We start from the raw sequence: 21855 nt of genomic DNA, 5'->3' as shown, positions 1-21855 counted from the left end.
ACACAACAGTAGAATAAATCAAACATTGCAGTTAGGAATGTGAGTGTCGGGTCCAGAGAGGGTGGTGGTGTTGTTGCAGCTGGGGGAGTGTGTGGAGGGGCCTGGAGGATGATCCTGGAGTCTGTTTACAGAGGGAGTGTGTGTCTGTGTGTGTGTGTGTGTCCATTACGTCTTTGACATTGATGACTCCAGTGTGACACACTGTGTACACTCACCTGCGTGTGAACACTCCTTTACAAGAACAGGTGAGGGTATGTGAAGCGGCTGTCGACACGACCTGACAGTCTGCTGCATCCTGGACCTGAGGAGGAGACAGTGGAAGTATGGGTAAGTACTTTTTTTATATTTCAGTTAACAGTTGAGTCTGACAATTAGTCACATGATCTAAGGATTATTTACATCATGGTAGTTATCAGACATGAAGGGTTACAGTTTTTAGGCCTGCAACTGATGATTATTATCATCCTTGATTGATCTGATTATTTTTTAATTCATCAATTAATTGTTTAGGCTATGAAATCAAATGTCCCATTTTGTCTGACCAACAGTCCAGCACCCTGAAACAACCTAGAAAAATGACTAAAATGATTTATTCATCATCAGAATAGTTGCTGATTATTTTTGTTGATCAACTATTGATTTATCAACAACCTGAAAACTTAATATCACTTGAATGGAAGTTATTTAATAGTCTTTATTATATAAAAGTGGATATTATTTTCATTGTTAGTTTTGGTCTCTTTACTGTTTTTGCAGTAGGTTTTGGTAAGTTTTGTAATGTATTACTACACTTTTCTTTTTCTACAGTGTCTAAACCTATTATCTAGTTTCTCACAGCAGCTGGTGTTCAGGCTGGTAGTTTATCGGTTATTAAAGATCAGCCTCACAACAGTTTGTAATCCTTTGTTAATTTTCTTCAACAGTAAGATCATAATTTGAACTTTTTAATTAGCTTAACTACTCCACAATGTCTTTGTCTTTACATTTGTCATTTGCCTTGGGTCTTAATTAATTGAAATAAGTAGTGTTTTTGAAGCGTGCAGGGAACTGAAGGTGTGACTGAGACCATTGTAGTAGCTGGGAACTACACGTGACACATGTACTGCCAGCAGGTAAGTCTCTACTTTTTGCTCATTTCTTATCTTTGCACATTTTTGTCTTCACAAAACTTAAAACTTAGATTTCTGTTTTGTTCTTGGCAGCAGGTTTTACAGAGCAGTGATGGATGTGCTGAAACAGATGGAACAATGAGTGGATCAATCAGAAGTGGTGGTGAGTTTGTGAGGATTCATAAAACCTGACAGGGACTAACTGTGCCTGCTTCCTGCTGGAGAACTTAAACAGCCATTGTTGTGTCTGAACAGAGAAACCCAGACGACATATGACTAGCCTGACTGAGGACGAGTCTGAGGACAGTCCACAACAACCCAAGGTAGCTGTTTATATTTTTTATGTCAACACACTGTCGTATTGTTTCACATTTACAGAACTTAATGACTCTGAAACAACCAGCTGAATGAGCTGACTGTAGAAACTGTAGAATAAAATGGTTGTAGAATATGATACAAAGCCTATAGAAAAAGCCATAAAAACAGAATTGAATGAACAAAAGGAGCCGAATACTACAAGCTGTCTGTTTAAAGGTTTATCCAGAATTAAATAAACATTACTTTGACATGTTTTCTCAAATTAGAAGGCAAAGTTTTGTAGGCACTGATGAAGTTTGGTTGTGGTAAACACAGCAAACAACAACAACACAGTGTAAGGTCTAATTGCTGAAATCCAGTATTCCTACGCACAAGTGCACCTACAGCACACACTGTATTACGCTGTAGGTCAGCTGAGTGCATCAGAAAAAGCTAAACTTCACTTTGTTTTGACCGAACACATAACCTGTCTGTCTTACCTCCCTGCATGTCCAGTCCAGATCAGACTCTGAATTCCTCGGTCTGTCTCGCTGTGCCGGCTGCTACAACCAGAAGGCGAGCTCCATGCCTCGGCCAGGAGACGACGGGGAGTCCAGCTCTTCAGCCGAAGACTCTGGTACGGAGGTGGACTGTGAGTCAGAGTCAGAGTCCAGCTCCATCAGCAGCTGCTCTGAGCCTGTTGTAGCAGAAACACCTGAGAAGCCTGAAACACAGAGGCACTCACCTGTGTGTGGAGATGCTGCTGAGCCTGACTCTAGAGGAGAAGATGGTGACAGGCAGGAGGAGACGGGAGAGACGTTGGAGAGGCAGCAAGATGAAAACAAGACAAAGGGGACAATTCGAAGAGCTCCACTTGTCAAGTCTTTTTCGCTGCCTTCCTCCCCTGCTCCAAACCTCACCCCTCTCTCCCTCCTGCCCCGCTCTCCTAGGATCGTCTCCACCCTCCACCTGGAGGTGCTGCCCGAGAAACACGACGATGACACCTCCTTCACTATCCGCCACCTGTCTGAGAGAGAGGCCAACAAAACGGGAGGAGGAAGAGGAAGAGGAGGTGAAGGAGGAGGAGGAGGAGGAGGAGGAGGAGGGTTAGGGAGCATCAACAATCTACTGCTTCCACAACCACCTCAGGATCAGCAGATGGGGTTACCATGGCAACCGACACAACCAATATTACAGCAACACCACTATCAGCAACAACAACGACAACAACAGCAGATCACATATCAGTACCAACAACAACCACCTCAATATCTTCCTCCTCTCTCAGCTCAGGGTCAAGGGTTTCCATCACCCTCACACACGGTCCCTATGTCACACATCCCGACACCGCACGCACCCCTACGGGCACCACACGCACCGCAGACACATCTGCACACAATCACTCCACAGCCGTGTTGGTACTGTTACCGTACGCACCTTCCTTACACATACTGGAGTCATTACAGTGGTGGGCAATTACACAGATAATAAGGGTTAGTCAGTGCTGCAATGTTGTACACAGCCATTAAATATGTGAAACATCCAATAAAGATATCTGAAGCTTTAAAAGGTTCACCAAACTTTGGCCTACTGTAGAAAAGTCTTCTCCATTACACGGTCCCAGCATGAAACAACAGCCAGAGTCATTGAGAACCATCTTCAGAGACTAGAAGAACAAGGAGTCCTGCAACAGGCCCTCACACAGTCCTGATCTCAGCACCATGGGGTCAGTGTGGGATCACTTGCAGATATAGACGACACTGAGACTTCCTGAATCCACTGAAGAACTGTGGCAAGTTGTCCAAGATGCTGGAGCAACCTACCTGCCTAGTACCTTGAGAAACTGGAGAACTGGTGCTGTTTTAAATGGCAAAAGGTGGTCACAGCTACTACTGCACAGCACTTTGTATAATTAAAATGATTATTGATAAATAAAAACTACTCATGGCATCATTTTTTGAATTATCACTTTACTTTTACTGCCTAAAACCTTTGCACACATATATAATCTCTGGCCGTACGCTACTAGCACAAGTGCTTTGAGCTAAATGCTAACCTCAACATGCTAACATGCGCACAATGTTTACCGTGTTCACCATCTTAGTTTTATCAGCTTAGGATTTCAACATTTGATAATAAATTATAAATTCAATAAACAACAGCTCAACAAAAAACAAAAACAAACAAACAAAAAAAAAGTTTAAAACGATGGACGCTTCTCACCTCGACGGTCGCCATCTTGGCTCCGTAACGGAAGGGAACTGACCACCAACGTATTTTCAAACTTGTGACAACGACAGAGGAAGGAGGACACGTCGTCGGCGCTGATGGCGGATTCATTTCCATGTCGCATTTTTATTTAAAGTCTACGGTCGCATTACCACTGGGGGCACAGCGGGAAAGTCAAACCTTCACTTTCAAGCCGAGTGAGCAAAGTAGTCGACGGGCGGGCGACAAAGGCGGTCACCTGTTGATGTCGTCACTTCCGGTGAGCGCAGCAGCAGTGTTTGATTAGCAACAACATTAGCACCATGTTAGCACACACTACACTGTTGAAACAGCGTACGTTTTCCCATTACCATCATCAAAGTTTTTTTTTTTTTTTTTTCCAAATCAAGAATCTAAATTACAAAGTGACAGACACCTTTATACCAATGAAGCGATGCTAAACCTAAAAGTCCTGAACTCCAACCGTACCAATTATTCATCCTCTGTGGACCATGAATATCTTAAAATTACTTGTCAATCCATCCAAAAGTTGAGATATTTCAGTAATTTCTGTATTTTTTTGTGATTTTATTTCTTTCTGTTGCATCACTTTGATATATTACATTATATTACCATGAACTTACTGCAGAGCTGTTATGGAAATAGAAATAGAGCAACATGGACGTCCTGTCTTTCTCTGTGAGATCAGCCATACTCGACTGTGTCACAATCCTTAAAATCAGTTAATAATTAATATAAAAACATATTGCTGAATGCAGCTTTAACATCTGCAGCCAGAAGCTCACGTCATGTCCTCAAAGGGGGAAATCCGTGATTGCAGCCACTGATAATGGGAGAAAAGTGCAGGTGTTTGTCGGCCACAGACACAGAGCAGTGGTTTGTGTCTCACCTTCACACAGCAGAGATGAACAGTTTCCAAAAACACACAACAGGCTCTTTGTATGAGATGTGTGCGTGGTTTGTTCCACCTACAGTAGCCACTAAGTCTCTCCATATGTCTCCACTGAGACAAAGTGTTTCCACTACGACTGCCAGTGAACATGCAAACACACTCACACACACACACACACACACACACACACACACACACACACAGACACACACACTGATGTCATTGGTGGCAAATGATGCAGGTTTCTGAGTTGGGGGTAGAAAATGCAAATGGCCATAACAGAGACAGAGAGAGACAAAGAGGGATAGAGAGTACGAGGCGAGATGAGGAGGAGAACTCTTTCTTTACCTCCTCAGCCTCCTGTTCTCTGACTATTAACTCAGATGTAGTTTTGAAAAATGCAGGTCTCATTTATATATATGCTCCAATGTGTATGTATTTATATGTTTGTATTTAACATCCGATCAGAAGTGGTGAAAAGTGCATTTATTCAATTGCAGTAGTCAAGTACAAATTGGAGGCAACTGAGGTATTTGAGTGACTTTATATTTCTAGTCCACTAGATGTCAGAGGGAACATTGTACTTTTATCTCCATCACATTTATTTGACAGCTAAAGTTAAGTTACTTTAGAAATTGAGATTTGCATACAAAACATATGACCCGCTTTTAAAATTAAACTACATAAAATACCATGTACAATAGTTAGAATTGGCTCCACATCGACCAAGTAAAACAGTAAAATGCTGCTTGTACATCAATGAACATTTACTTATTTAATTATCTTACATTTTCAATGCAGGACTTTTATTTGTTACAGAGAACTTTTACACTGTGGTGTTACTTCATTTACTGAAGTAAATGATCTGAATGTTCATCTGATGTAATCTATTATACATTATTAAAACTGCTTCTTTGTCTCCAATGCTTCACTTTGAACAGGAAATACATGAACAGAGTACATTACTCTTCAAACACAGTTCTATTTATTAGTTTAACATAATTTGCAGTGATCAGTATCTTTTTGTGGCAGAGAAATTCGCTTGCAATGGGACATAAATCCATTTTGAAAGTACTTTTAACAGATATCAGGGTATCATCTGGGTAAAAAAGGAAACTGATAATATAGCTACGTATAATGTGGATCAAGACTGGTCCAAGCACTGAGCCTTGAGGGACGCCACAGGGCATATCTGTTACAGCTGACCTCAAGTCAGCAAAACCAGCAAAGAAATACCTGTTGTTTACATAGGAACTGTGCCACTGATAAGGACCCAGGGCTCAAGAAGGCCCTGAGGTCCAGAGGAACAAGAAATTTACTGATGGCCAACATAATGTAATTTGAACTGAAACCCAGATGTGTGTCAGAAAAAGTGAAAATAACATAATATGTGTCCTGCACTTGATAGCACGTTAGCTGTGGTACAATTTCTCTTTTCTCACTTTACAGTTTATTAATTGCTGCACATGGATTGCTTTATTTTTATATGACTCCAGGGAGGCTCATAAATCTGAGAACTTATGGCAAAATGTTAAGTATAAAGCTCAGAGGTGTGGCTACCATTATAGCCACTGACATCATCTCCTCTGTAACTTTTCTGGGAAACAGTTTTTATCAACCTCAGGGGACTTTACGTTTGTACATTCATTGCACTGGGTCAATAGAAAATACAGAAATAAAGGCTGTTTATTGCTGGTAGTACAGACGGAGCTTTCATACAGCATTTAGATCTTCTGAATAAATAAAATACGACAAATCCAAATAATTTTACCATTTCAAGACCTTTCTTTGATGCTCAAAATTTTATTTTCTGAGAGGGGTTTGGAGTGTTTTTCAAAAATCCCATGGCCTCGCATTTCCTAAAGACATGTGATGATCCAATGTAAAAATGCCAACTTATATTTCTTTGGCATAAATAAGGATCACACACTTTACAAATACAAATGATCTGCATTTATAGTAAAAATTGAAGTTGTGGTAACAAACAAAGCCAAACTCAAAACTAACCCTAACCTGCTGAGTCCTGATAATTTTATGAAAATTCATCATAAACTGAAAACCATTTGTGTTCTCTAGTTGTGGAACACAGGAAAACAAATTTCCAGAGCTGATTTCTTGTTTACTTTAGACTTTATATTCTCATTATCAATTACATTAAATCAACTTATCTTTTATTATCAAGAACAAATCTGTGTGATTAGATTCAATAAGTCTTTCAGTTTCAAGTCAAGTCCCATGGATGATTTGCTTAACTCATCAAATTGTGTACAAATATGTTTATTAGTTTATACTTCCCAGCTTTCATTGTATTTGTGTTGAAATTTTCAAGCATGGCCTCAGTACAGCTTCACAGAGCTGCATGTCTTTGATGCATGTGTTTTTAAAATGACTCACATTCTGCAGAATTATAACAGTGTGAAATATTATGACGACAGGAGTGCACTTCAAATACTGTTGATCCTGAGCTACTGTAAGTGTGACTGCTGTACTTGTGAGGAATCAGACTGTATACAACTGTGTGTACTTTTCCTTGTTTCTACAGAGCAGAACAATATTCAAATACTGAGATTATTTCACAACCTCATGCTACATCAGAGGGTTTGTTTTGGAAAATGCTGCAATGACTAGGCTACTATTCTTTCTCCCTCTCTCTAAGTCTGTCAATTAGTGATAATGGACCCCACCGGCCAAGAGAAGACCACTCCCTCCCTCTCTACTCCCTCCCTCCTTTACACACACACACACACACATACACACACACATATACATACACGCACTACTCTCTCTCTTTCTGTCTGTCTTTCTTTCTATCTCTCAGTCAGTAATAATGGAGCCCAGCAGTCCGAAGAAGATCCAGTTTGCTGTGCCTCCGCTGCAGGGGCAGCTGGACCCACAGGCCGCCGAACATGTGAGTGTATCTGAGCATGTGTGTGTGTCACAGAGTGGCGGGACGGTGTGGGTTCACGGGGCTGAATGTGGCTTCTATCTGTGATCTTGTGAGTCTTGTCTGGAATTTTCTGTGTGTGGGTGCAGAGCAGCATGTGTGCACAAGGACGGATCTTATGAAAACTGCTGTTTGTGCATCTGGTGTGTGTATTTAATGTGATATTTGAGATGAACTGCATGTGACACTTTTGTGTATTTTGCAGGCTGGTTTGTTTTCATGGCAAGAGTTTAACATTTTATGTGTTTGTGAGCCAATAATATGGAGAATTTTTATTCTATATTCCTGAAGTATTCAGTGCAGTTATCATTAAATCACCAAGAAACATGTTCCTTCTCTTCCAGTAAACACAAAGGTTTTTATTCATGTGCTTTTCAATGTTTAATCTACAAGAAGCTGATGGTGTGAATGTGACTATGCAGAAGTCAAATAATTTATTCATGTCACGGGTCTACAGCTGATTGCAATAAGTTCACGCCTGTTCTCTCAAGGGATGTAGAAAGGACTTCTGGGAAACACAGGATGTCCCAAACTGAGTGACCTTTCATAACTAAAGGTGGGAAAGTCAGGTAGAGCGATAAAATTTTAACATTACAGTCCTTTATAACATGTAATCTGTGATGTAGTTTTCTTGAATGACGTCAACAGTAATAACAAAGAGAAGCTGCTCTTTCAGACTAGATTTAATGTTGCATCAGGGAATTAAAACTGTTCCCTGTGAGATTTTAAGTGCTGATGTTTGACTTGCTGACGTCTTCATGAACTGTTTAGTCACTGGAAACCGGAAGTCATTCATTTCCAAAGAAAGTGCTAAATGAGCATTGACAGATTTGGACCCCTCAGTGGGTGTCTGGGGAGTCCCTGTGTTATGAATCAGCATTCACAAAAGTCAAAGATAAATTGTAGTAATGGTTTTATGAGATACCATCTTGTAAACCGAGTTGCTTCACCAGGACGTCGATGAATATTTACATTCCTGCTGTGTGACAGTGTTAGTCTCTGGATATGAGAGCTGTGAGCGGAGTAAACCTTTATTTTAAAGGTCCCATACTGTATAAAGAGTTTACCATGTCTTTTTCCATTATAAAGCAGGTCTAGGCTCTATATTAATACTGTGAAAGTATCAAAGTGCTCAGTCCACACAAAAATACACAAAGCTTGTATTCAGAAACTAAGCTTTAAAATAAGCCGTCAGGACTTCTGTAACTTTGTGATGTCACAGCAAAGTCACCACTCTCAGCCATGCCCCAAAGCCCCGCCCACCTGGATCTACCATCCAACTTTGCAGGATTTGGTTTCTCTGAGTGTTTACCTGAAATCTGTTATATTTTTACTGGATCGCTCAGAAAACAGTCAGCCAACCAGAAGAGCGGGTCGGAGTCTCTTTTCTGATTGGCTAATTGACCTGTTGCTACTAGAGCTCCAGAGAGAGGCCTGAGAGAGGAGTTGTAAAACTACACTGAGATGGTTTTTGGTTCTTAAAACCACAAATATATCTTCTTATGGAGATCAACACTTAAATAAAACTGTGGAAAAGTGTAAAATATGGGACCTTTAAAGAACAGTCGGTTAAATCCTTTATCTTTATCTTTTTTTTCACATTGGTTTCATTGGATTATGTAGTTATTATCCCTTTAAAATGGATCCATGTAATCAGTATTAGAACAGGCAGCAAATGTGTCTGTAAATCACTGGGACTATGGGTCACATTTTTCATTCGCAAGTTTGGAAAATTCATTTAAAAGGTAATGTTTAAAAACTTCAATATTTCAAAAGCACGAGTTAGTAAAATAACAATGAGAGCGTCATGAGTGTTTGTCATGTTATTCTTGCCATTTGCTACATGTGACAAAGTTTTGCTTTTAAAACTCTACATTAAGAAGGTAGAAAAACTAAATGGTACAATTAGATTCAATTAGATTTTGGATAATAAACTTAATTAATCTTTTAAAGTCTGATCTGTTCAGGCAGCTAATGAAATGCTCTCAGTTAAAAGTCTGCAAAGATACGCAAGAGCGTGTTTAATTGTGTGTTTTCACAGTGTAAGAACTGGGGCAATTAGTGCCAGCTGGTATGTTTAATTAACTTTTATTTGGACCGTGAGCTGAGTTTTGTTTTAAAGGCCTTTTGACTTGTTGTGGTTTTAAAGCCTCATTATTGGGACAGTGAAAATTGGTACTTTCAAACTCAAGTGTTGGATCAGGCTGAGGGAAGTCTAACCAAGTGGAGACATTTCTTAAAATAATATTTCAAAGAGGAAATGAAACAATGAAAATATCTTTGTGTGTTTACCTCAGATTCGTCGCAGAAGACCAACCCCTGCCACTCTGCAGATCTACAGACAACCTGGCACAGGTAAGACTGCAGAGAGAGAGAGAGAGAGAGAGAGAGAGAGAGAGAGAGAGAGAGAGAGAGAGAGAGAGAGAGAGTGGGAGAGTGTGGGGGTGGGGAGAACTGAAAAGCAGAAACTATAATGGAACCTTTATTAGATTTGTGCTGCAGCTTTTGGTAAAGTGATCTCAGTGTTCAGACTAGACTGATGGATGCCTAAAGAGAGAGAGAGAGAGAGAGAGAGAGAGAGAGGGAGAGAGAGAGAGAGGGAGAGGGAGAGAGAGAGAGAGAGAGAGAGAGAGAGTTTGTGTGTGTGTGTGTGTGTGTGTGTGTGTGTGTGTGTGTGCGTGTCGGCTCTCAGCTCTTATAAATCCCTCTATACAGGAACTGACTGATTGAATATTCGGCCTGATTCCATTCTGTGAGCTCAGCTCAGTGGGTCTGGTTCCAATACAGTTGTACAAAGCTCTGTAGGCGCCTGAGGTGTTTTCAAGAAGCCATTTTGTCTGTTTCTCAATGAAATCAGATTGTTAGACTCAAACACAACAGGAAGAACGGGAACATACACATGCACAGACCATAACACAACTTCAGTATCCTCAACTTAAAGAAAGAGATCTCTGCCCAAAATCTGGACATTTTCTCTCCGTTAATTTAATGATTAAGACCTAATGGAACACAGATCTGACCACAAAATAATATTCATTTGCTCCCTGGCCCAGGTTTGATCTGTGCACCAAATCTCAGGGATATTAGCTCTTAATTTTTAGGGAACAAACCACAGTCAGTCTGTACAATGGCAGCCAGCTGGCACCTGTAAAAACATAGAGTCAGTGTGCTCTTAGCCTTAAAACAAAGACAATCATCACAACAGAAGGTGCAGATGTTTTGTCTCAAGTTGTTGTTTCCTTTCACTATTTTACTGAAATAACTGCCGACATTTTGTCGTCAATAAATGCTGATATTTACAAGAAGTATCCCACTTTTGTGATGTAGCACTGACGTCTACTGTCAACCTCTTTCTTTAAAGATACATCCCCCGAGTTTTGTTTTATTTCCCTCAGAGACAAAAGTTTTCCTCCAGCTCACAGTCGATGTTTTGAAGTTCACGCTGAGATTCACAACATCAACACTGAGCCGGAGGGAAGTTTTGGAATTTCAAGTCAATCAAAAATCAGTTTATTTTTCATTTCATTTAGTTTTGTCATTTTACAGGATAAGTCTGGTGATATTCTACGTTTTTCTTTTTGTCAGTGAATCCAACGAAAAGAACAAAACCAATAAAAACAATGAATGTATCCCAGTAACAGGCAGTTTGTGTTTGTATATATATATATATATATATACAATATATATATATATAAAATATCTAATTCCTCTGAGCCACAGAGCTCCATTGTTTATAAAAACTATTAAAAACACATCACTGAGTCACACTGTTGCACTGGGTGACTTGTTCCTTCATTTCCATGAACACACACACTGTAGTTCATTTTGAGTCGAGCTAACACACATCATCCTGCTGCCCCAAATTCTCACCAGAGAACTGAATGTGGATTAATCTGCAGCTGAAAATAGTCCCCGTCAAATGCTGTTTAGCCAAAGCTGCAGAGCTCTGCTGTTTACTGCTGCTTAAAAATGAAACTTTATATTTATTAAATTAAAGATTCACATCTTCAGTATGAATATGGGCTTGTGGCCTGCAGCTGTAAAGATTGAGAGATACACAAAAAACATTTGTTGACAGTAAAAAAACACAGACTATCACCAGCCTTTATGTAACAGTAGCAAAAGAGTAAGTTGAGGGAAGTTAATAAAGTTTTTATATTCAGACAAAAATAAATGGCTTCTGAAAACCAGCAATTCCAGCTCCTGCCAAGTCACAGCTGAGTCACTGGTCAACAGCCCCTTTATTTAAAGAGACTATAATCACCTGCAGGTGTTAAAAAGCTTACTTCTCTGTACTGTTTACAGTTCCAGGAACTCCAGCACTGGGTCCTGGCAAACTTCATTTACAATTTACAAACTGCACTTGCTCTGTTCTGGTCACACAGAGTTTATCTAAGAGTTGGTTGTTTCCAACATGATCACAGCCGGGCTTCAAGCCACAGAGGAAACAAGACTATTAAGACCCGCTATCCAACCTGACCAGTGTGGTTTGAACCAGCAGACCAACAACAGACCCACTGACACTGTTAGATCCCCGAGCTCTTACTTCTGAGGCTGAAAACATCTGTCACGCAGATTTGAAAACGGCAGCATGTCAGAAATGGATCAACTTATAAAATGAGCTGCAGACAAATCAATCAAAACAGAAAGAGCTCACTGCTGCTGTCTCATCCCTCCTGCAGATGTTGGAGATCAACACAACGCCAGCGGAGACTCGCAGGTTCGTATAAATGGTTGTAAATACAAACAGATGCAGGGAAAAGTGGGGAAAACACACCAGTGGGTGAACACTCGTCTGCTATGGCCACCTTCAAACCACATGTTTGGATCGCTGGTGAGCCAGAAAACAGTCAACGTCAGAGAATAACCCCAGGATTTAATACTCATCAGTACTTATACTGAACTATATAGTACAATACTTATATTAAATATTATATTAGAATCAATATAGTTTAAAAACAAACTAGTCAAATACCAAAATCTATCTAAAATATTCCATCTGAATGGGAATAGTAATTCCAACTCTAACGTACATTCACTCCTGATTTATACCTGACATTAGACTCATTTCCTGCCATTAGACAGTTAAAAAAAAGTATATTCTTAGTATCTCACAAACTTCATAAGAGTGTTTGACATTAAAGGTTCACAGCAGACAGACACTGGAGAGAAGACAGCTTGTCTCGAGGGTCAATGTTGTCTGACCACAGTGAGATTAGGAAAGACAGCACACAACATGCTGCTCTTTCTCATTTTTAATCATGAGCAACAGAACTTCCATTGTTTTCACAGTATGTATTTAAGTACATTAATCAGCTTTGAATATTTTTAAACCATCATTTGTCTTCTTGTTTTAATGATGTGTGCGTTAACGTTTCATCTGTACAGTATTCTCTGATTTGTACTGATCTACTTGTATAACTGTGTTGAGTCAGGTTATAATACGATTTTTCTTCTTCTCTGCAGGCCTCAGATTCCTCTCAGAGGAAGCAGAGCACCTACGTCCCGCCCACCATGAAAGGTAAACACAGGACTATTTTCAGCCTGGTCTCGCATGATTCTGCAAAATGTGCACAATGTCTGTAAATGTATAGAAAGATACTACAAGCAAAGAAAGCAGAAGAAATCCTTTCCTCCATGAGGAGGTGCATCTCAGGTCCCTCTGCAATCTACTGCTTTAACAGGCACAGTTAATCACCATTAAAATGCTTTTAAAATGGGGAAACAAAGGAGTGACAAGGGGACAACAGAGATGAGAATCTCTGCAGCAGATAATGCCAGAAACAGCAAAGATGCCACATTATTCAGATACAAACTAAAAGCATTTGGCAGAATCAGCTGCAGAAGTGCCTGTTAATGTCCGTGAGAGGGCACAGAAACCGTAAAGAATCTGTCCACTGTCTGAAACTCATTACTCGTCTTTCACGCTGAAGACCTCGTAATTCTGGATTATTAGCAACAGACCCATCGTTTGTCCTTCAGGGATTAGGTGCCCTCAGAGCGGATTTAAGGCATGACCGAGCCAACAATCAGGATGTTGTTGGGAAATGTTTTTTAATGAGACACATACTAAATGAAGGTTTTTTTTAAATGAAAATAAGGACGTGAATGAGGGACTTGTTCATAAACAAATAGCGACTGCAGAGATGCATCAGTTCCTCTTTTCTCTATACAAATACCTTTTCATTCAGTACAAATATCTGTATCTGCGTCCCTCCATGAAGTTACAGCTCATCGCTGTGAGAGTTTCTCTGTACGGTCTGTTGCAGCTGTGTACACACCAGTCTCCTCCCTCCTCTCTCACTTCTTATGGTATCTGCATGTTTGCTTTCAATATGGAAGTTCTGTTTGTTTTGTTTTACTACACGACATTTGTCTTTGTCTGTGTATCTGTAGCTATATCTGGTTTCACCCCCACTTCTGTTTTCTTTTGGTCGTTCTTTAGTTCTTTAGTCTTGTTTTCGGGGTCAGATCTGTTGGACATCCGGGAGGGAGGGAGGGAGGTGGTTGTGGTCGGGGGGTTGGGGTTACTTTTGATGGTTTGGTTTCTGAAAATGAAATAGAAATGTAGTGTTGTGTCCCAGGATATCAATCAAATTGATCAGGAAACGTCATGTAAGACTTAGATTCAAAATATACGTCTGTAATTTCATTATTTCTTTGTTGATATTCTATACTTAAAGGTAGTTTGGTTCATCTGTGTATCCAATGCCTGATATCTTATTCCTCTCACGGCCAGATTAACCCTCTGAGGGCCCCATCTGACCTCCCCTATACATGGCAGTGTAATTATTTCCCCAGGCACCTGGAAAATGGCCAGTACTCTGGAGCTGAAATGTTGATTAACTGATTAGTTCAGCGACAGAAAAATTAATTGGCACCACTTTTCATTCATTCATTCATTGTTTAAGTCAGTTTTGAGGCAAAAATGCCAGAAGTTCACTAATTCCAGCTTCTCAGTGGTGAATATTTTCAAGTTTTCTATGATGTTTCTAGGAAAAACAACTATTACAATATATTAACTTCGGCTTTCGAGCATTATTCTCTTTTTTCTGACATTTTATTGACAGTACAATCACGCCACAGTCAATACCATCCTGCTATTTTATGTGCACATTAACTGAAACTCCTGACCTGGTTCTTTATGATTTAATGCACTGCACTGCTGCCACATGATTGGCTGATAAGACAATTGGATATTTGCATGGACAAGCAGGTATGCAGATGTTCTTAATACACTGGACGTCAATACAATGTCAGAAAGACGTTGAAGTCTAATGACTCTAACTTTGGCCAGAAGTTAGAGTCACATTACAATCTACATTTAACCATATATCAGCGTATAACAACGTCAGTGAGCAGCTGTGTGCCTTTAATCTGTTGACGCTTCAACACAAACTAAGAACTAACATATCTCTGACATGGCTAAAGAGATGCAACAGAAGCACTCCTCATACACAGCCCGTCTTTATGAACATTTATCATCACTGATCATTTATGCAGTGATGTTTGGAGCAGTCAATAGCTTCTGTATTTGGAAAAAGTTCTCAGCTTTCAGCCACAATACAAGCAGAGAGCACCTGTCTGATGGCTTTCATCTCTAAAAGACTTGTTGTTGTCATTTTTTTTTATCATCACTTGTGCTGAATAATTTATAAAACTGTTACTGAGATTCTCATTGGAAAACAGTGATGGACTCAAAGAAGCAGTGCAGCTACCGTACAGGCCTTTACGACAGCTTAAAGAGGCTGACTCAGCAAAGGCTTCATATTTTCTACAGCGTCTGTTTGAGCTGAAATATATGTACTCTAACAACGTGGTTCTAGTGAGTGTGTAGGGAAATGTGGATGTTTTGGGGAAAAAGGAAGGGAAGACAAAAAGGAAGAAAACCATAAGGCATATAAGTGTGTGTGCAGAGCTCTGAGTGCAGCAATGACTTAGTTCCAGGAAGTGGAGACCATAAAAGCTTTTCTTTTATTGATCCCGTCTGAGTGTGTGTGTGTGTGGATCTAGCCCAGTTAGATAATAGCCTTGTGAGTAACTGCCTATGCAACAAATGCATAGAAGGCATTTACCTTCTGTATGATCAAGTTTTTATTTATTAATCTGATTAGGTTTTAATCTCACACTGTGGTTTTACTCTACAAGAAAAATACCGTGGCTCGTTTTTGTTTGGGTCCGTATATGCTCTTGGATAACTGGAAATATTTGGAGTTTTATAGAAGAAGATTTCTCTACAGTAAATCAGTGCTTGTGTCCGAGCTGGATATTCATGGTTTTTACAAGATTCTTCTAGTTTTCTCCTTCAGTGTTAGAGCAGAAATGATCCCATTTTTTTAATTTCAGTTAAAATTTTTAAGTTACAAATGAATTTTATTTCAGTTATTTTGGTGTTTTTCCCGCTCTGTTGCGACGTGCCTGTAGTTGAAGCGTCTCTCCAGTAGAGGTGCTCTTCTCTCCTCAGAGTTTCAGCTGGGGGTGGAGCAGCATATTCTGGGGGCAGGGCTCTGTGAGACAGACGACCAGCTGAGCCCAATCACAGCGCAGCTCTATGCCAGTGCTTCTCTGTGGGCCAATCACAACGGGCCAGAAGAAGCCAACGGGAATGAGGCGGGTCAGCCGTTAGCCAATCAGGAGAGAGAAGTGGCAGAGAGCAACAGTTTCGGGGGTAAACACTTTTTTTTTAGACAGAAAAACAGACACACTTTGTACAGCAGTGTACTCCAACATAAATCTGATCATGTGTCATCAGATTTTTGTTGAATTTACCGAAGGTTCTCTAAAGGTTGTACTCACAGTGACCTGAAGGACCATTTGTTTACTGGCACACACACCATGGACTGTATGTAAAAATGGACATAGTCTGTGGGTCTGAAAAGTGAAGCCAGTGTGGAAGTTCCTTAAACCTTCATTCTATCTAATGACCGTCAGGGGGCAACTCCACTGGTTGCAAAAAGAAGTATGATTGTATTGAAGTCTATGGGAAAATGGCCAAACTTGTATATGTTTTCGTCTGGTTTCAAAAAACCAAGATGGCGACATCCAGACTGCAAACTCAAGGTTTCAAAACGGCAGTAAATGACACCAAAGACAGTGTCTCTGTTTGGCTATAAACCCAAAATATTGTGCAAATATGTTGCATTCAGATTTATTTGGAGTAGTCTGTTGGCCACAAACACACACACACACACACACACACACACACCTGAATAATAACAAACAGAAATCATATTATTTTGCGCAGCTACTTAGCCAAAAACAATTATTAATTACACAATTATGTATTTTATGATGATAAAATGTACTAAGAGACAATCTACCATTTAATTTGCTGACGTACAACTTATAACTGCATGAATCAATGTTTTTTATATCAACACTGAATCAAATGTAACATGAAAGGAGTGGATTTTAACACCGAAACCAGGATTCAATTAAACTTCTGCAGCTTTAAGGATTTTTTTAGTCTCTCTTAGCTCTTTGTTATGCCTGAGCTGCTCTTATCAACGCCTGCATGCAGCTGTTTTCAGCAAGTAAGCTCTGATAAGCCCACCGTGCACTACCTGCCCAGCAGTAAACAGCAAACAGACACAGATAGAGACTAGCTGGTGAAGAAGGTTGAACATCCAGCAGCTGAAGGGACAAATGTTTTCCTCTGTAGATGAAAACACGTCTTAAAGAAGAGTGAATGCAGGATTTATATTCAGCAGTTCTAAAGAAACACAACTCCAAATGTTGCACCATGTCTGCTTCATGGGTAAACAGGCAGCTTTCTGCTAACACACCAACCATAATAACTTTATTAGTCCGTCTGTTAGATTGATGACTGCAGCTTCAAGGTTGTGTACGTTAAAGCGTTGGCCCTCAACCATCCAGACTATGTAACAGCAAAAACACTGATGCACACATACTGTACACTCAGTCTGTCACTAATAATTCGCTCAGTGTTTATATTTCCATACTAACAACTCTGTCCTGTAAACCTGACCAACAGCACTAACTCCTCTGTCTCTCCCTGTTTCCTCCTCGTGTGGCTTTGCATGATCTTTCATTCTCTATTATCTACCACCCTCCCCCTCCTCTCTCCTCCTTTCTCAGATTTGTCATGTGACCACAAAAAGGAAGCGTCCAGTCCTGACTCCGTCTCCCGATAGCCACCTCTGCCCCCTTTCATCTCTCGATAACCAACTCCCCCTCCTCCGTCCTGCTGCTGTTCATCTGAACCCATTAACTCACTGCTTCACTCTTGTGCTACACCTAAATACTGTATGTTTATTTGGCTACAGCTCTCCCTCTCTTCCATTCACACATACAGACTCATGCAAATACTGACTCAGTGTAAATTCAAACTACTGTAGGCGAAGTTGGTGAGGTTTTGCTTGTGTAGAAATGGCTGTGAATAAAGATGTATTATATTGAAACATTTGCTGAATGTCTGACTATCCTTTATGCTTTAGTGAGTCTTTCTAGGTCGCTCTCAGCAGGGCTGATTACAAGTGAGATAGGTGGGCGGTTGGGGCTGGTGAACCACAAAATACATAAACATAAATATAGAAACAGCGGTTGTTAGCCTCTATCAATCAGTCAAATTACAGGAAATGATGTCATAATCTCCTCTTCTGCTCCTGATTGCTGTTTTTTGCAGAATAATGTTTTTGCAGAACATTATGACATCACAATGAAATCGACCTTTGACCGCTTGGATATAAAATTTCATCACTTCATCATATTATCCTACTAGACATGTGAGTCAAATTGTGTCATAATTATTGTATGAATTATTGAGTTATGGCTGAAAACATGTTTTTGTGAGGTCACAGTGACCTTGATCTTTGACCTCTGACCATCAAAAAATAATCGGTTCATCCAAGTGAATGTTTGAGCCAAATCTGAGAAATTCCCTCGAGGTTTTACTGAGATGCTGCAGAATTGGATGGATGTATGGACGGATAACATGAAAACATAATCCTCAGGCCTCAGCTGTCACCAGCACAGAGGCATAAAAACACAGGTTGGGAGTTTCAGTTAATTACCTGATATCGAGCAGCAGTGAATAATCAGGCAGAGCGGTTGTTTTATGCCTAGTTTGCTCTTTGTTTTGTTCATAATGAAGTTGAAGAGTTTAAATCCTGCAACACATCACACCGATAATCTCTCAGTATGAGTATTATAGTATTATAGAGGGTAATGATGTACACTATGAGAAATGATTGGGAACTATATATTATATTTTCTTGATGCTGATCTATTCAACTTTAAAACAAAACTGAACCTTTTTACCAATTTTAACACAGACCTAAAATGTTAGAGCTGTTAGTAGTAAAATATAAGGAACTAGAATTACTGCCTCATCTGCCTCCGCCAAGCAGCCATGTCACAGGACATATGGTAAAAGAGATCACATTCAAGAGGCCAAAACTGTGTTGTTTTTTTTTAAACTACCTTGACCTTTGACCTCCAAAATCTTATCAGTTCATCCTTGAGTTCTAGCGGACATTTGTGCCAAATTTGAAGACATTCCCTCATGGTATTACTGAGATAATGACTCTGACTGTGGCTGATAGATAATTAGATACAGGAACTAAAAGACAGACGATGCTGATAAAAATAAAATATCAGTCTCCTCAGGGGCAATTCGCCTCGTGAACCAGCACATCAAGAAACGGCCCTGGTTTTCAGAACAGTGTTTTTATTCCAAAACACCATTTTTTCTGTAATATTCACGGGAGTTTGAGGAACATTTTTACAGTATCATTACAACATTTCAGACAAAATATGTGACGTAAACCATGCAGGGAAAACCATTAAGAGATGAAAACATTCATTGTAGAAGAATGAAGAAAAAAAAGATTTTAGACCGGACATGATGTTTTGTTTGAATGCACCATTACTGCAGCAATAAATAGCATCAGAAGCCTGCCTTCCTCACATCTGTGCGACCCTGCTGTTTAGAGATCAACATCCCTTGTCACAGCATTAACAGCTGAAACGAATGTGTGTGTTTGTGAATGAGTGAGTGGTTTATGCAAGAGGCTAAATGTCCACAGATGGGATGTGCAGCAAGAAGAAAACAGGGAGGGAAAGAAACAAATGGGATCCACGGTAACGGGAAACTCTTATGGTTTATCTTCGAACCAAATTACGCTTTTTCCCAGTTTGTCAGTATCTTAGTTTGAATCATTTTACAGTTTAAATTTCTGGTTTTCTGTTATAGACAAATATAATTCAGTTTCTTTCCTGCGTCCTGCTCCTCCTCAAAGCTTTAGCAGGTATTTCCTGTTGATGCTGCGTCCAACGTGCAGCTGCACGATTTATTCAAGGGACTTTCTGTTCACCTTTCACTGCCAACAGTGACTGAGATTTATTTTGTTTTGTTTTTTTATGTCCAGAGCCATTTCAGTTAATGACTGTTTGTGTGCATGTTGTAAAAACAGGATATTATTTATCATGCATTTTATGGTTTTGTTTGTTTGGTATTTTAAAGCATATTAATGATTCAAATGGGGCTTTTAATGGCAGGTATTACACCAAAACAGTAAATTAAACCTGGATTTGTTATCACGTCATCATTTTCAAAATCAGGTGGTTTTGGTGAAGGTAAAATTACTATTTATATTGTCCCAGTCTGTTTGACATGACCAGTGGAAGCAGATCACTACAACATATGAGAGCATTGTGAGTTTAATCTGATATTATCTGATATAATATGTTGTGTCCATGTGGCCTGGGGACCTTTAGGTGGATCCCAACTTAATAATCACTCCTTCATTCATTCATTCATTCAATAGTGTAAAGTAAATGTAAGTCACATTTGTGTTTGTGCAGGTAAACTGGAAAGTTCAGTACCTGAGGAGGAAGAGGAGGAAGCCATGCCTCAGGAAGACTGATCCAGGAGAGACGTCTCAGCACAGAACATTTTATCTTCCGCACTCTGGACGACCCAACAGACGGACTCTGGTGTCCATCGCAGGTGTAGCACCTAAACCACAGGACATTGATTTGGGTGGGAGAGTTGACCTCTGAGCAGTTAAGCATTTTAATCAGAGCAGGTGGAGAAACATATTGAACCAGCTTCCTTCAGTCTTAACGAACTGGTCTGGAAACAGCCAACAGAGCCGACTCCCCTCACTTAGCACGTTCACCTCAATATAACATCACACAAGCAAAACCTTATCTTTGTTCGCCCTGTTTCAGTTCATAGTTCAACTGGAAATGGGATTTTTCCTTTAACAGAAGGAGCAAACTGATAACAAATAAATGCCATCACAACAGTTAACCTGAAACTGTTAGCACTGCAACACTTTTGGCGGGAATGTGCAACAAATGTGCATTTTTCTCACTAAGAGCTGTTTCCAGTGATGGATGTTTTGTTTATATGTCTATCATCCCTTTTCTTTTGCTAAAGTTAGCATGCTAACCAGCTAGCGCAGCCTGCTCAAACTGTCAGGTCACTTTCTGATGTCAGATCTCTGCGACGTCCAATCTGTGCCGAAGACGTAGCTCCGCTCAGAAGATCTGTTATAACCTCTTCTTCTGTACATAAAATGATGGCCGAAGCTTTTCCAAGCAAACAGCTGTTAATGCTAACGTTGGCTATGTTTCATTTTATTAATCGATTAGTTTATGAAACTTCAAGGATAGTGGAGAGTGATGCCTTTAAAGGTCTGGTTTCATCCTGCGAACTGCGATTATTCTTCTGTAAATTGATTAATTGACTTTCAGTTCTAACTTACTTCCTACATTTAAGTACTGGTTGTTTCATGATTTTTAAATAAAGGCTTGACTGTTACTCTGGTTTTAAACCACCTATAGTTAATTTAGCTAAGAGGCTAATTTCTTTTGGTCATTTCCTGCCTCAAGTTTTTAATAAAAATCCACCTTTTGATGAGAAATTTGCAGGTGCTTGACACAACACTTGCAAAATAAACAGTAATGCAATAAGTAATACCTATAACTTTCAGCACTGTAGGGATTTAAAAGCAGACATTTTGACATCCAGCAGGACAGGCACATGTGGAGGGGGCCATCTTTAATGTTTTTAGTCACACCTGTGCTGTTCCTGCTGACGTCAACATGTCTATTTTGAAAAAGGTGTTGTTGGACTATAAAGGCATTTTAGTTGTTTTTCTCAAGCCTGTAGACATGTTGCAACTATGCAGATATATACTTTACGGTTGACCAGCACAGGTTTGACTCATTTTGAAATAAACAAGATCAGGTGAGAAACCAGGTGATTTTTATTGTACTCTCTGGATCTGCTGACTGTCATTTTATTTTCTTTTGTTAATCTGTATATGCAATATGTAACCTTGTGACTTACACTATCAATAACAGCAATAAAATGTCAGCATTGATTTTGTACACAATAAACATAAGAATATGGA

At 39.7% G+C, this 21855-nt stretch overlaps 2 protein-coding genes across 12 annotated transcripts in view; one reads left to right on the top strand and one right to left on the bottom strand.

Moving 5' to 3' along the window:
* The window catches only part of LOC139622586 (uncharacterized), an 11353-nt gene extending 7588 nt beyond the window's left edge, over positions 1–3765 (bottom strand). For 7 of the 10 annotated variants that reach the window (XR_011691325.1, XR_011691321.1, XR_011691320.1 and 4 more), the window contains exons 1-4: positions 3630–3752; positions 2152–2429; positions 1907–2056; positions 216–301 (exon numbers count right to left, since the gene is read on the bottom strand). Coding sequence is in view for 1 of the 10 variants with exons in the window: in XM_071479969.1 (XP_071336070.1) it covers positions 216–301; positions 1907–2056; positions 2152–2429; positions 3630–3752 (637 nt within the window). In the remaining 9 variants the exon portion in view is untranslated. Of the gene's footprint in view, positions 1–215; positions 343–1906; positions 2057–2151; positions 2434–3629 lie in introns of those variants that run through there. The other 3 variants (XR_011691327.1, XR_011691326.1, XR_011691328.1) reach the window with 3 other exon arrangements.
* On the top strand, positions 3751–21855 carry ppp1r1c (protein phosphatase 1, regulatory (inhibitor) subunit 1C). 2 transcript variants are annotated; one of them, XM_071479970.1, is made up of 7 exons: positions 3751–3894; positions 7346–7435; positions 9769–9826; positions 12154–12191; positions 12938–12992; positions 15936–16139; positions 17570–17868. In XM_071479970.1, exons 1-7 carry the CDS (start codon positions 3751–3753, stop codon positions 17623–17625), a joined length of 645 nt encoding a protein of 214 aa, XP_071336071.1. In that variant the 3' UTR covers positions 17626–17868. The 2 variants fall into 2 exon arrangements, with proteins under 2 accessions (XP_071336071.1, XP_071336072.1); XM_071479971.1 differs by lacking the exons at positions 15936–16139; positions 17570–17868 and adding an exon at positions 20297–21855.

Source organism: Trachinotus anak, unplaced genomic scaffold (genome assembly GCF_046630095.1).
Source record: "Trachinotus anak isolate AG129_WGS33_773 ecotype Australia unplaced genomic scaffold, CSIRO_AGI_Tana_v1 ptg000007l, whole genome shotgun sequence".
Lineage (NCBI taxonomy): Eukaryota > Metazoa > Chordata > Actinopteri > Carangiformes > Carangidae > Trachinotus > Trachinotus anak.
Note: the sequence above shows the minus strand (reverse complement) of the source record. Positions and strands in the feature narration are given on the sequence as shown.